This window comes from Clupea harengus, chromosome 8, assembly GCF_900700415.2.
Source record: "Clupea harengus chromosome 8, Ch_v2.0.2, whole genome shotgun sequence".
Taxonomy (NCBI): domain Eukaryota; kingdom Metazoa; phylum Chordata; class Actinopteri; order Clupeiformes; family Clupeidae; genus Clupea; species Clupea harengus.
In genome coordinates, this window is record NC_045159.1 from 652,247 (window position 1) to 667,913 (window position 15,667).

At 40.7% G+C, this 15,667-nt stretch overlaps 1 protein-coding gene across 1 annotated transcript; it reads right to left on the minus strand.

The window, feature by feature from the left end:
• Nucleotides 1-5,732: 5,732 nt before the first annotated feature.
• csf1rb (colony stimulating factor 1 receptor, b) lies at nucleotides 5,733-15,638 on the minus strand. Its single transcript, XM_031571367.2, has 21 exons — nucleotides 15,359-15,638; nucleotides 12,680-12,940; nucleotides 12,165-12,446; nucleotides 11,848-11,984; nucleotides 11,393-11,555; nucleotides 11,064-11,298; nucleotides 10,827-10,942; nucleotides 10,622-10,730; nucleotides 10,342-10,520; nucleotides 9,920-10,038; nucleotides 9,698-9,824; nucleotides 9,498-9,602; nucleotides 9,236-9,346; nucleotides 8,863-9,022; nucleotides 8,451-8,527; nucleotides 8,025-8,125; nucleotides 7,715-7,837; nucleotides 7,200-7,311; nucleotides 6,893-6,992; nucleotides 6,634-6,739; nucleotides 5,733-6,353 (listed from the first exon to the last, which is right to left on the minus strand). Exons 1-21 carry the CDS (start codon nucleotides 15,411-15,413, stop codon nucleotides 6,204-6,206), a joined length of 2,928 nt encoding a protein of 975 aa, XP_031427227.1. The 5' UTR covers nucleotides 15,414-15,638; the 3' UTR covers nucleotides 5,733-6,203.
• Between the last annotated feature and the right edge of the window lie 29 nt (nucleotides 15,639-15,667).

Sequence of the window (15,667 nt, forward strand, 5' to 3'; positions counted from 1 at the left end):
ATTGTAGGCCCAGTCTGTGTCATGTGATGCCACTATCCTCGAGTTACAGAGAATCTTATTCTCCGTTTTCAGCGAATTTGGTTTCCATCCCATGGCTTCAGTTTCGACATATTTTCGACACAGTTTCCGTGATCATAGATTAAAATATGAAACAGGATCACAGCCAGAGACAAAGAAATCAGACAGACAGACAGACATTAGCCCGGCCAGAATGAGGAAATGACACGTTAAACCATCCTGACAGCCAGGGATTTTTCCCATCTTTGACTTTAAAGGCAGGCAACTACAAGACAGGAACGCTATTTTTCCACCCACAGATATACCATGCCCTCCAGGTCCTGCTCTGACTGAGTGGCATTAGTCTGATATTAACCCCCATACCTGTTAGTGTAGCTGCCATAAAGACTAACATAAACATGTCTTTTATAATGACGCCAATCAGACAATTATCGCTGGCATAATATGAAAGTAGAATTTTTCCTTGAGGTTTCTTTATGAAAGCACAATGTGTGGGTGAGTTTATCCCCCTTTACCTATCATATCAGTACCACAAGATGTGGTACACACGAGACTTTTGGACTTTTTAAAGAAATGACGCAGACCATCTCTTTAGCACAAAATGCAATGTACACATAGTTCATTTTCCTCGCCTGCTTTTTAGCTCTAAGAAAATACACGTTAAATACACTGAAAAGGCTTGAGTGGAAGGTACAGTATATAAAGCATTATATACACAGAGTTGAGATCAGTGTGTATCATTGTGTTTGTGCGTGCGTGCGTTTGTTTGATCCGTCAAATGGTGTCCTACAGTGCCACCTGGTGTGAGCTCCTTAGCCATTAAGAGAGCATGCTGTATGTCTGAATAATACTCCTTATGTCATTAAGAGAGTATGTCTAAAGTAATACTCCTGATGTCATTAAGAGAGCATGCTATATGTCTGAATAATACTCCTGATGTCACTAAGAGAGCATGCTATATGTCTGAATAATACTCCTGATGTCACTAAGAGAGCATGCTGTACGTCTAAAGTAATACTCCTGATGTCACTAAGAGAGCATGCTATATGTCTGAAGTCTTCTAAGTCTTAAGTCATCAAACTCTACAACATGTGTCTTACATAATTTGTTTACTTTTATTTAGGATTGCAACAAAGACTGTTCTGTTAAATACAATGTCAAATTGCAAACTTTTCATCTCCCATCACAGACATTAGCATAATAATGTCATTAAAATACTGTATCTCCACTGCACCGAACTCTAGTTTCCGAACTTGTTGTCATTATTGTATCTCTGTATTTTAAAGACTAACCTGCTTTATATATCTATAACTTGTATAATTAATGTCGATATGTGCTGTTTTCTGGCAAATGCGTTTTAAATGGGCCAAACTGTTTGACAAGTGACATATGTGTCTGTGGTTTGCAAGGTGTGCCTGTCCGTTTCTGTGCAAAAAGCGTTTGAAACATTGCACAACAGATGGTTTCAAAAGAGAAGTAGCTGTTGATGCAATGTCTGACTGGCATCCATCTCCTAAAATGTTACTTCCTGCTCATAAAAATAAAATGTCTTGCCTGCTGCTCCGGCACAATTTGAAATAAATATGTGACATAAATTAGTAGGTGTTTGACCTTTTTCTCTGTTTAGTAACAGATTCAAACTCACGTGTCTCGCCTATTGTATGGATATGAACCTGTAAAATCTTTCAGTTTAAGCCTATGAGATTCTTCAGAAGAATGAATAACAAGGATTATGAATGCAACCTCTTTGCTGATACAAACACCTTTATTTGTGCCAGAACAAGCTAGGTCTTAAAAGAAAGAACCGTGGATCCATGAATTTACCGAATGGTTCTTTTGCCACCTCACTCACATTTGAAAGAAACGTTTGCAATGATGTGTGAATACGTTTCAAGAAAAATCATACAAAATATTTTATGCAAACAGCCTGCTAAAAAACCCAAAATGCAATAAAATGACGGAAATGCAAATAAGTCAGTGGAGCTGGTGCACTCACAGTCCATTCAAGTAAGATTCACTTCATTGTGATTCACAGCACCACTCTATGACCCTCTCTCAGTGTTTCATTCATTATCGTATCTCAGCCAAAGCCCAACCATGTCCACATGATATACATATATATGTCCTGCAATTGGGTTTGTGTGGACACGTACTTTTTTCGACTTGCTACTGTCATTCTAGCTACACACCAATGTGCTGCTTGTTTGGCTCAGTCCATCCTAGTCCCCCTGTTGCACATATATAAATGCAGGAACCTACACTGTCAGTGGTGTTAGCTGAGCATGACCCTGTTGCACATATATACATGCAGGAACCTACACTGTCACTGGTGTTAGCTGAGCATGACCCTGCAGCAGGGACCATGCAGTGCACTGGCAATGACACGCATGTTTCATCCATGTCACAGGGTCACAAGGACATATGTAGTTTGGTTTCCCATACTTGCTTAGTACTTACAATTGTGTCATGATCTGTCTGATGTACTTTATATACTTTATGCAGTAAGGGTATTTTACACACACAGTTGCACTAGTGCAACCAAACATTCAGTTCATTTCAAAGTTATGGCAAATACTTTCATAAATATAATTAACTTCAATTACTGTAGTTTCCACACACATCCAAGACAATTGTTGGGTGCATCATGAAACTGAAAATAAGATTGCCTAGAGATGAGCTGTTAGACGTCTACAAAAAAGAAACAATTGCTGACTTTGCTTTCCAAAAGTGGAAAGAATTGCTGACTTTGCAATGAGGAAAGCTACTATACTCACACATCTAAGTGTGAAGAAGCACCCTCACATCTCATTACCCTTTCTCTAAGACTTGAAACATGTTATACCACTGTAAAACACATTCACCATATCAGTAGACAATGCAAACTAAACTGTGGATACAAAACACAAAAAAATACATTCAATGACCACGTCTTCTGAAATTCATGGATACCTGTCTCAGTCAATGTTCACCACCAGCAAAACTCTGTGCAACTACAGCAATTTTTGCCAACATTTAGATACAATCAACTTTCAGTTCAAAACCGGACAAATTTTAGATCATTATAGATTGAAAGAATGAAATTATACACTACAAATAAGGCAGATTATTCTATCATTTTTGCTGAAAATGTATTCAGTTTGCTGCTTTGTTTGTATGAATGAAAAATATAGATGCAGTTGTCGCTGAAGACATTTCCCCACTATTACTGTTGTATATGTCATGGGCTATCAATGAAACAAAGTGACCAAAAAATGCAACTATAACAAGCACTTTTATCCAAAGTGACTTACAATAGCACCTTGCATTGCCCAGGAACTGAACCCAGGTCAGCTACTTGTATTTCAACAACACTAACCACTGTACCACTGAGCCCACATGGTACATTTGCCACTTAGAAAAGTGTTATAAAGAGTATTGTGACAGGCAAACCGACAGATTAAAAAAGTTTGTTCTTGGTGTCATGACAACAGTTTGCCTTGAAATATATGTGGAATATGGGGTGGTATAAGATGTGCGAAAGATTTTTTCTAAAGATTCAAGGCAAGGGAGAAAGTTCATAAAAATGTTACCACGGATCGGCATTAGGGCTGTAGGACTCTTCTAATGGTAGTCTCACACACACACACACACACACACACACACACACACACACACACACACACACAGCATTAGGGCTGTAGGACTCTTCTAATGGTAGTCTCACACACACACACACACAAACACACACACACACACACACACACACACACACACACACAGCATTAGGGCTGTAGGACTCTTCTAATGGTAGTCTCATGTGTTTTTGTTTCCCTTCCTGTACTGGGAAAGAAGAATGTCTGAAAACTTATTTTGTACTATAGTATACCACAGAAAGTTTAGCATGGAGTTGTCTTGAGGCAGAAAGCTGAATTTAAAATGTACTGTATTTTATTTTATATCTGTACATTTTATACAATATACAATTTGTACGAGGGGTAATTTTCATTTTCTTTTCTTTTCCAATGCAACACTCAACTGTGCAAAAATAGAGGATACAGCAACACATAATATATGCATTTAGCAATGCTTCAAGTTGTCTGTGTTTTTTTAGTTCATTGTACATTGAGAGATACAGTAGTTTAGTGGGAGAGAGCATGCACTATAGTTATGGAAGTGGAGTCACAAGTATGAGTCACAAGTATGAAGTGATTTTGTGGTTGTAGTGCATTTTTAGGTTTACTGATGTGCTGAGGTGTGTGTCTGTAATGCCCACTGTGTGAAGAGTTTTGAAAAAGTAGACATAGTATGAAAATTGAAAATGATTGGAAAAAAATTAAAACTCTATTACCTTTACTCATACTCATAGTTCCTTATGTACTATACCAATGAGCCACATCATGTTTGTACACTTTAATTTTCAAATGATTCAACCTTTTTACAAATGTCCTAATTGAAGCCTACTACAGTGATTCATGAAGAGGCCATGTAGTGGGCTATATCTCAAAGCACGTTTTGTATTTCCAACAGTGGTGTAAAAGTAAGCTACACTCTGCAGCTTTAGAAGGAGCTCAGTAGCGAAAAATACCAATTCTCACATGATGGGGCTTGAATCTTTCATGCGTTATTATCACTTCAAAAGTCTACGAAACTTCAAGCAGCTTTTGCCTTCATTTTCAGAATCTTATTATGTACCTTACTTATATTAATTTGCATTCATTTTGAGTTACATGCATGAAGTCACCGTGAACACTATTTATAGTCCTCATGGCAATCAGCGAGACTGATATCAATATGCCCTTATAAAACAGGTTGCAGGGATGCAGGCTTTGTTTTATTATAATAATTTAACCTATACCTATACCTTATAAAATATGTTAGTGGTGATATAAAAATATAATCCACAATAAGAGATAGGCCAATACATTCTGTGCTTTTTTTATCTGAGTAATGAGCTTCATTGCGTTCTCACCATCGGGTGTCGCTGATTTGCATATAATTTTTCTGTAAATCCCAAAGTTTGCGGTAAAAGATTCTCTAATCATCAATCACTCCACTCGACCCGATCAACAATCACTCCACTCGACCCGACCAACAATCACTCACCTCAACCCGACCAATAATCACTCCACTTAACCCAGCGACCAGTTGAATATAAAGAAGGCCTTGATGGTGCACAGTGTGGTTGCATGATCACGTACATATTCGCTCAAACTTAACATTGAGACTGGAAAGACTGTAGAGAAAGAGAGGGTTAAGGAGATCGAGTGCAGGGGGGCGGGGTTTGACTTTTAACGTTTGCACCTCCCATTTTGATTGATCATGTGAGCATGGTGCTTACTACTACTCACATTTGGTCTGGTCACCCTACACAATAATTCTAAACTTAAACACAGATTAAATAAAGGAACTTGGTGGATAGCATACTTAATATTAAGTATAGACTTAATACATAATTCACATAGGTTTGTGCAAGCGCGAGATGAGAAGTCTACGATGGGCATGACCTCGAGTGCAGTTGATCATTATTAGAAAGAACATCAACAGCACAGACCCTCAATCTTGGGCACGGGAGGCAGGCGTGCTAGCAAGGAGGCTAAACCCCATGGGTGCTAGTGTCTGTCGCTGCACGTCTCATCTCGTCTCGTCACGTCTCTGGGTGTTGGGGACTGAGGTTTACTGATTGCTCAACTCTGTTCATGCTGGCTACCGTTACAAAAGTCCAAATGAAAACGTTCTTTTTGACTCTAGAAAGAGTGTTTAATATTTTTTGTATGTTTAACTTCAACAGGTTACATTTTGCATGCATAAAAAAAAAATCATAAAAGAACATGGTAGGTGTATTACATTACATGAATGTGAGTTATTTACACATCCTAGGGAAATGGGAAACTGGAATGGGAAACTCATATAAAAGGCCACTTTGAACACTGAATGAATGTTAAGCAGCTCTGTGTATAGACATATAAGTTAACAAAAGCTATATTCAAGCACCGCTGGTCACAATGGTAATGTAAAACAGGATATATTCAGGCCAAGCTAACTTTAAGCTTAGCTAAAATCAACTGGAAAAACAGTGTGTGTGTGTGTGTGTGTGTGTGTGTGTGTGTGTCTGTGTGTGTGTTTGGCATGTTTGCATTTGTATGTGTGCGTATGTACGTAAATGTAGATTTCCCTGTACAGTATATGGGTTACATCCTACTTTCTCATCAGCAAATTCTGTAGTTATTTTTCATCAGTGGTTGTCCCTCCGCATCCTGATCAAGTGACTGCTCAAAGCTCCCCTCGCAGACGGCAGGCGATTCACACACTTCTTCTGCCTCGGTCTCCTCAAGGGCCAGCTGGAGGTTCCTGTAATGCTGATGGGAAGCCATTCAAACAACATTTGTGAGGTACGGCTGAGTCACTGTCTCTAAAAGTGCACACAGTTGAATATCAATAGATCAATTTAATTTGTTAATCCAGATCATGTTATACGAATACAGTGTTTTCAATTAGGATTATTGATACAAATTGTATTTATTTTAGATAAACAAACAACCCTAAATTATCCTTTTATTTTTTACATGCAACAAGATACTGGTATCAGCTACAAATTAATATATGGACATTTTAAAAAAAAGCATGTTTTATCCCTACTTGATGAGGTTGATCTGGCAGTAGCCGTCCAATAAGTTCTCCAACTTTACTGAATGTTGGACGCTGTGTTGGTTCCAGGCTCCAGCACATTCTCATGATTGTATACCTGAAGGTAAGAGGATGATATCAAGTGTATTTTCTGAATTTAAAAAGATTATGTGTCATTCTTCCATAATTTGTCGGTGTTATTTGAATGGAAAATCTCCACAGAATTGTGTTATGAAATTGCACAATACTTGCAGTAATTGTTGGCACTTACATCTCTGATGGTGCAAAGTCTGGCTGAGACATCTGATACCCGTCTTGAATCATTTTATAGAATCTGGAGTTCACCATTATATCAGGGTATGGGCTTTTACCTATGGTAATGAGATGCAACAACAAAATAATTTTTGTATAGCACTGTGCATAGTTTATATGTATAGTATTTGGCATTTGTCTTAACGTATCTTCTGCATTTGCGTGTCAAAGAGGAAATACCATATTTTGCTTTTCAAACAGTCGTTCAAACAGTGAAAACAGTGAAATGAATGTAGGGACTTTGTATGTTGAGGTTTGACGCCCACCTAGAGAGAAGATCTCCCACAGCAGTATGCCATAAGACCAGACATCACTCTGCACTGTGTACACACAATCAAAGATGCTCTCGGGAGACATCCACTTCACTGGCAGTCGTGCCTGCAGAACACACAGAAACACACCTGCTGTTCACCAGTGCACACATCACATCATCTTCCTCACAACATCACAACAACCTGCTGTGTCTGCATCCTACTCACCCACTGTCTATGGCTGACAACATCAACTCAACTCAATTTAGTTCATATTTCTATAGCGCCAAAACAATTGAATTGTCTCAAGGCACTTTACAGAGCCCAGAACCTGAAGCCCCCCCCCCCCCCCAACATAGAAACAGAGAGGGTTCAGGCTCTTAAAAAATTTGTACACATTAGGTGTGATACAGACAAAGTGCACCACAGTGCAGTCACCTATACACGCATGGATGCATAATCAAAACCATGTTAATTGATGATAAATGGGCGATGATGTGTTCCTGGAGATGAGGCAGACGCTCACTCACATTTCCTTTGACCACATAATTGGAGTCGTTCATTATGTCTCTGGCAAGCCCAAAATCACAGATCTTGGCCACACAGCAATCAGTCAGGAGAACATTCCGGGCAGCCACATCTCTGTGAATGCACTGCAAAACAAACACACTCACAGCGCTACTGACAGCAGATGTCATGAAAATAATTGTTGCTGGAACACTGCCCAGGAGTCTACTACCATATATCTACAACATTTATAACATATATATATATATATATATATATATATATATATATATATATATATGTATATATTATATATATGAATGTGTTTATTACATTGCGAGCGGCTAGGAAGTCCATGCCCTGAGCCACATCATAGGAGAATCGTAGTAAGTCCTCCATGCCAAACAATCTGGATTCTGTCTCTGGGTGGCAACCTGAAAGCATACCAGGGGAACACAGATATTTTTGGGTTTGGCACGTCACTGCAACTCTTGACATATAAAATGGATTTTTACACCTCTGGTCACACTGAAAGGCGAACTATAAATGACTTCTGTTTTTGAAGATTCGGTAAACTCGCCTCTGCCTCTGCCAAGGTAGCCAGGCCCCAATGAAAGCTCTGTGCTTTTCTGTTTTTTTTTTTTGTGTGTGTGTGTTTGCTCCAGAGGCACACTTGAACTGAGCTTCCTCTGTCTCACCACACTGTGCCTCTTTCTGTGGAGCACAGCACAGCACTTCAGCCATTTGCTATTTACCTACCCAGTGACTGGTGCCTTGGCTTCTGCTCCGATGACATGTCCTGGTAGTCGGAGCCAGAGCAGGAGATGCCGCTGTCGCTGTTAGCGCACAGACGGGAGGGGGGGAGAAAGAGAGAGAAAAGTGAGAGTTGAGAAAGTGAGAGTTCTTGTTTCCATGACTTCAAAATGTTATGGTGCTAAACTGTAAGGTGTTGGTGGGCTGCAGGCTTCTGTGATGTCAGTTAATTTGTTCACTTCACAGTTCTGCCTTGGCTGACACCCACCAGATGAGGTCACCTAATTTGTGTGGGTGTGCTGGACGTGGTACGACAGTATCAGGGCTATCATGTCCGCTAATCCCTTCTGCTTCGGGTTTACAAACCCAAAATATAAGGTGCATCTGCTTGTTTGCTGTTTGTAATACCCAAACAAACCTTCTGACACGGTGGTCTTCAGTGAGGTTCTTGTAGAGCGTGCTCTCACTGGAAATGCTGGAGACACTCAAGACTGAGGACACAAACATCTCTGCCCGGCCGCGTAAGAAGTTTAGCAGGTCGCCGTGACCACAGTACTCTGTGATCATTAGCATTGGCCCTGAAATGGAAAACAGTTACATTATCTGAATTGTGGCCTTATTATGTAATAAATAATACATATCTTCTTTAGGGATCATTTCTACAAAAGAGTAGTGCCAAACAGATGTAATACAGTAATGGTGGGAATTTTCAACAACAACAAAAATAACTTTGCATTGTAATGTCATTCAAATATCCTGGCTACTCTCTGTGTGTGATTATTAAGCCTTACCTCCTTGTGTACAGGCACCCAGTAGGTTGACTATATTGCTGTGGGGTCCTAAGTGGCTCAGAATCTTCAGTTCTGACATCAGAGCCTCTCTCTCCTCTGAATGGGCTCTGGCTACAGAGGGGATAACATCTTTATTTGACATTTTATGATCTAGTGTTACCATTAATCACATCAGCACAACCTTCAGATGCTTCTGGATAGGACTGTCTTGTCTCTGTTTAAACTAATTCATTGTTATTATTATATAACAAACTAAACTTACGTTTGAGCATCTTCACTGCCACACGGGTGATGTCTTCATCTGTGCCTAGGCCATAAGCTGTGGCCTCCACCACCTTCCCAAAGGCCCCAGTACCCAACACTTGACCTGGGACATGTAAGTAATTCCCATGTAAAAGTTTGAAATGAACAACTCTATTCAGACATGCAATAGAATTTCAACAAATTTGAAGAGTTGCTTACCAAGCCTTAGCCTTTCACGTGGAAACTCCCACTTGTCATTGTATGGAAGCTGGGATGGATCAATAAATGTGTAGTTGTTCCCATCACTGAGCTCGATTATTTTCCATCTGATTTCAAATTTAGGTTTCTGTAAGAGGGAACACAGTTTTAATGTTTTCAATGAGATTTTGTTTGCATGAATGAAAAACAGACAGATGAAGATGTATGTTTGACAAGATGTACCTGTTTGTACTTGTAGAAAACAACTGCGAGCAGGATTGTCAATATTCCGACCATGCTTGATGCACCAATGAGGGTTGATGTGAAATTATTAGATACTAGAATTCTTGGAACTGCGACAGCTAAAAAAAAAGGTATCCACAGTGATTTAGTTAATTACCCTGGTGGTAAAATTAAAATGAAGAGCAATACATTATTTAAATTGTAAATGATGAATAATTTGTCTTGTGTCATGCTGTAAACTGACATTATTAATAGAATCAAAGGAGTTCATTTAATAGCTTTTTGAAATTGAAAAAGGGATGTGAACTTATTCTAAGGATCTCCTCAAATCTGTAGCTGTGGATACATTGTAGATGTAGACATATATCTATATAAAAACATGTATAGCCACTGATGTATGAAACAAAGCGTGATTGTCTTACAGGTGAAGTCAAAAGAAATAGTGTCCCGGTCCTCTCCAGCAAGGTTCACTGCTATACATTGTATGGACATTCTGGTGTTGGTGTGGTTCACATGGAGAACACTTTCCACCTGCCCTTGCCCAGACTCACTCTGTTTCACCACAAAGGCCTCTCCCTCTAGACTGACGTTTTTGTCACATCTGTAAGCCGAAATGATTGCTGTTTTGTTAGTGGATGTTGAGCCTATGTGGTCATTGCTTCTGTTTTGTTTATCTTTACGTGGAAAGAGTCCTGTACTCACGTGGTGCTGAGGCCCGCGCATTGATACCAGTAAATTACAGGTGAAGGGTAGCCAGTGGCAACACAGGTCAGTGAATTATTATCCCATCTAACCAAAGCGCTTGGCTTGTCTATTTAAAAGAAACCAGAGGAAGAAAGTGAAAAACACACAAAAAAAGACATCCGTATACCAACAGACTTGGTTCTGTCTTCCAGTTAGTACCCACAAGAGACAGAGACATTGAAGTTCAGTGAGGCATTGACTTTGTCGCTCCTGGCATGGATGGTGTACAGGCCCTGTTCTTCCCGCTTCACGCTCCTCAGAAGCCGTGTGCTTTTGTATCTATAACACACAAGCACACCAGGCAGCAAACCCGACAGTTAAGCACCAAAATTATATTAAGGATAATTAAAAAACGAATTTGGACACTTGGACATTTGGACATTACAAAGCCATTTGTTACCCATTTGCAATTTTGAGAGAAGTTTCTTCCTGGTTTGTTGCATTACAGAGTACAGTTGTATCCCACCAGTGGTCTTCCATCTCTGGGTAAGCAGTGATTTGGACACCCAGTGTAATACTCTCTCCTTCTATTACATGGACAGCCACACCATCATCATTGTCCCCAAACTTGTCCAAACGTGTCCCCAAACTTGTCCCCAAGGAGAGCAGAGGGACAAGATTGATGTATGCCTCCTCTGTTGTAGGGACATAAGAACAAAAATAGGCATACAGGTTATAGACTCTTAAATCACATCCTGCCCCAGACAGATGGAATGACAAAAGACTTGCCTATAACTTGCAGGTGCATAGTGGAGGAGTTTACACCAGCTTCATTGGCGGCCTCGCAGGTGATGTTCCCTGTGTCAGACAGACTCACAGAGGGAATGGTCAAGGTGCTGGTTAATTGCACTCCTGCATGATCTGAAGAGGTGGACCGCTTATGTGTCATCTCCTAGGAGAAAACAATGAATTTGAAAGTCAAGGTCAAACAGCAAAGCATTTAACAGGATTGTGAAATTGCCCTTTAGTTGTCATCCATAAATGGTCACATCACACTCAGACATGTAAACAGCTGACCAAAAGTACGGTGTGAAGTCACAAGATGTTGATTGTGCTTGCTCTAAGGGGGGCTCAGGCACTGGGCTCTGTAAAACGCATTGAGACAATTGGATTGTTTTGCCGCTATATAAACAAAAATACATTCAATTGAATGATGTTTCATGAAGCGAAGAGATGAGTCATACTCGACCAGAAGTATGTGTCCAGGTGACACTGAAAATGCGGTTGGGGTTAGTACAAGTGCATTGGATTTGCAGCTTTTCCCCAACAATACGAATGGGCTCCTGGACTGTCATCAGTACACCTGGTGGAGAACGTACTTCTGACAGAGACAACACATGACACAAAACATAAGGACACAGCATCACATCCAGAAATCTCTGATCATAGTCTGGCCTTAACTGTGCACATACATAGATTAATACAGGGTATTCTGATCATAGTCTTGGTATAATAGGGCACATATACAGATCAATAAAGGGTATTCTGGTCACAGTCTTACTTGGTCGGATTATTAAACCGTACGGTTCAGAGATTCCGTTTTTCCCGCGGACTGATGCACTGCAGACATATTCTCCGCTGTGATGGGGCAGGAGGCCTCGGACGAGAATCCCCCTCTTCGGATCGACGGTGTAGTTCATGTCCTGGGGCACAGCACTGCCGTTAGTCAGGCGGAGAGAAAGGTCTGTTGCACTGGGATCCGTCAGTAAACAGCCGATGAGATAGTCTGAGCCCTCCTCAGTAACTTCAACATTAGACATCGCTGGTGTGAACATCTCACCATCTATGGATAGAAGACACAAGGTGAAGTGCAGTTCCATACAAAGAAAACCACTCACTAGACATAACATAGCCTGTGTAGTTATTTGATGTATATGAAAATGTATCATATATATTTCTACAGGCCTATATATTTTCCTATTTACTTAGAAATAATACAAAATCATGTGTATTGGTCTCTCATTTATTCTTTTTTTTAATGTGAAAATTCAGAGGGAGGTACAGTAGATAACGTACTGGTTATGTAGATATAGAGTTCTGAGTGCAGCTCTGGACGTTCATCATACAGACACTTGTATCTTCCGGTGTGGATAACAGTGGCCTCTTTGACTCTGATCAAGTTGTTCTTGATGTGACGGCTGTGAGATCGTGGCGAAGTCTTCCAGGACACACTGCTGTTACCACGACAACTCAGGGTAAAACGAGTACCCACGGGCAAACAGATTTCAGCTTCACTTACGGCTGTTTTGTTCAGCTCGATCAAAGGTGGCCTCCAGTCTATTAATACAATAAATAAATACATAAATAAATAATAGATAGATAGATAGTAATATCATCAGAAATCATTAGTAATGTGGAAAAGCGTTTATACCAGTGAATTTTATTAAATTATTCATTTAGAAGAAAATGTGGTTCTTCATTAATTTTGTCATACTGTGTTTATGTTTATGATACTTTTTAATAATTATATAATTATAATATAATTTTCCATTTCAATAACCTACAGCCAAATCAACCAATGATTATATAGTTCATATTTTGTATTTGACCTATTTTAACTATTTGAATTACTCAAAATTGTAATATTGTCATGTTATCAGATACCCATCCCACATTACAATCCACAACGTGCTAAATAAATAAAGACAACCATAGTTGAATGATGTTCGATTATTTATTGCTATATTTCATGTCAACATTTTCTAATAATCATACAGTGATTAAGCATTTATTTGCAGAAGAAAATCAGTGTACAAATAAAACATCTTTTAACTGATTCACAGCAATTTTATTTTTATATATGGCTGATTCTTTGTAATGCTGGCAAACATTTCATCAAAGCGATTTAATTGTGCTGATTATTTCTTTGTGCACAAGTGACAGGATCACCATGATCCTGTAAGCATAACCAAATGCATCAAAAGTTGCTGATCCATGTTCCACGTATGTATGTCTTCACAGCCAAAAAGATTAGACGTCTTATTGCTTGTTGATGGTCTTGGCCAGGTCCTGTAGCTGGTTGCCTATCCGAGAGGCTTGCAGGAGGAGGGCCTGGTGGTTCTCCACCAGAAGGCTCTGATGGCGGGCCAGGTTCTGCAGATGGGTCAGGTGTTGTCCACCTTGGTCCCGGATGTCTCGCAGCAGCTTGACCAGCTCGGCCTGCCCGCTGGCCACCTCCTTGTGCTCCTGGACCAGCTGGGTGAGCCCTGACAGCACCTCTCCCCGCCAGCTTGAGGCGGACTGCTGCTCCTGGACCAGCTGGCTCAGGGCGCGACCCAGCTCCTCACCGCCACAGCAAGGACCAGTCGGAGCCTCGGCTGGGGAGCTCACAAAAGCACCGGGGTCTGACTCACTGGCCTCTGAACCCATTGTCATGGCCCCCGGCTCACTGTATTTGCCATCGTCTGAAAGGAGCGAAACACAATGTTTACCCTGAGATATCGTTTGCCATTTTAATTGAATTGAATCAGAATTAATTGGGCGAAATTCATTTCTGAGCGGTGAAGGTTGCGGTTGTAGGAAAGCAAATTCAAGTGGTCGACTTACTTGTGATCAAAATGAGGTACCCTGTTGTGCTTGTCCTCTGACAGGCATGACGCACATGGGATGTGATCCATGTCGTGAGCTATTTTTTCATGAAGTCACAATATCCCATCACACGTGTCAAATATGTGCAGAGGATTTGTACAGTGTGGAATATTATCTGTACTGTAAAAGCGAGTATTCAATGCATAAACGCCTGTCGGGTTGCGTGAATCACTGTTCGAATCGTTTTGAAATGCGACCCGTGCTATCACATCTCCAAGGATGTGTCTGCCGTTCTGTGTATTTTCGTCAGGGGAAAGGGGAAATGAGAGTGGTCTTGACATGGGCTTTGCAGGGGGTTTGGGGGGGGGGGGGGGGCAGCTCTCGCCTACTTGTCAGGAAACACATTGCGCTAAGAGGTGAGGGGCGGTGGAGGCCACCGGAGGAGGTGGACGGGGGAAGGCATACTCCAGAGCCAGGTCTCGAGGGTCTGTTTCCCATTCCAGCTCTCACTTCTCTTTCACCTCACGCAGGACATGCACGCAAGCCAAGCTGATTTCTCACAGACACTGCAAGCCACACCACCCCAACCGCCCCAGACCCCCCCCCCGGCCCCCGGCCCCCGGCCCCCACCTTTTTCCACAAATGGTAAAAACCACAAACGCTCTCACCTGTCTCGGCACTACTGAGCTCTTGCTCACGTGCTACCTGACAGCAGTTCCATTGTTGTTGTTTAGAAATTCATTGTTTAGCTCGAGTCCGTATTTAATGCGCAGCGTCTTCAGTGAGAGCACTTTTTTAGGTTTAGTTTACTTTTTGCAGTCTTTATTTAGTTGTAGTTTCTCAGAGACCATTTTGATGGTGAGTGCGTAAGACAATAATCTGTACAGACACATACAAATAAAGCCTGTACTCAGGCATACTCCTACACAAAGATATACATCAAAATAGTTTTTAAAAACTGACATTCAAAATGTCCTTGTACACAATTTTAAACTTGCTACAATTTTGCAGAAAGATATTGGATGTTTATGTCATTAGTTGCTTCGTAAGGATGTGCAGATTTTTGTCAAACATACATAACAAAATACCTGGCTAATATGTGGCTTAGTGGAAGTTAGCAAAGAGCAACTCTACTGAGAGAAGAGAGTGAAACCATCATGGCCTTACCTTGGGCTGCACAAGGCAGAACGCCCAGAAGGAGAGCCAGGTAGAGCATCATCATCTGCCTTTACTCTACCAACCCTGGAGCTCAGGTCACGCTAGCAGAGGATACAGCAATCTACTCAAGTCGAACACAACAAAGACAACTGACTGGTGGAGGTGGTGAAACAGTTTTTAAGTCCCTTAGCCATCGAACTTCCTCTTTGTGATTTCAACCAATGGCACATTTACTAGAGAAAGTTCTTTGTTTCCCTGAAGTTGTTTTTTTTTACTGATTTTCATAGATTAAGCAGAATGCATACACACTCTCATTTG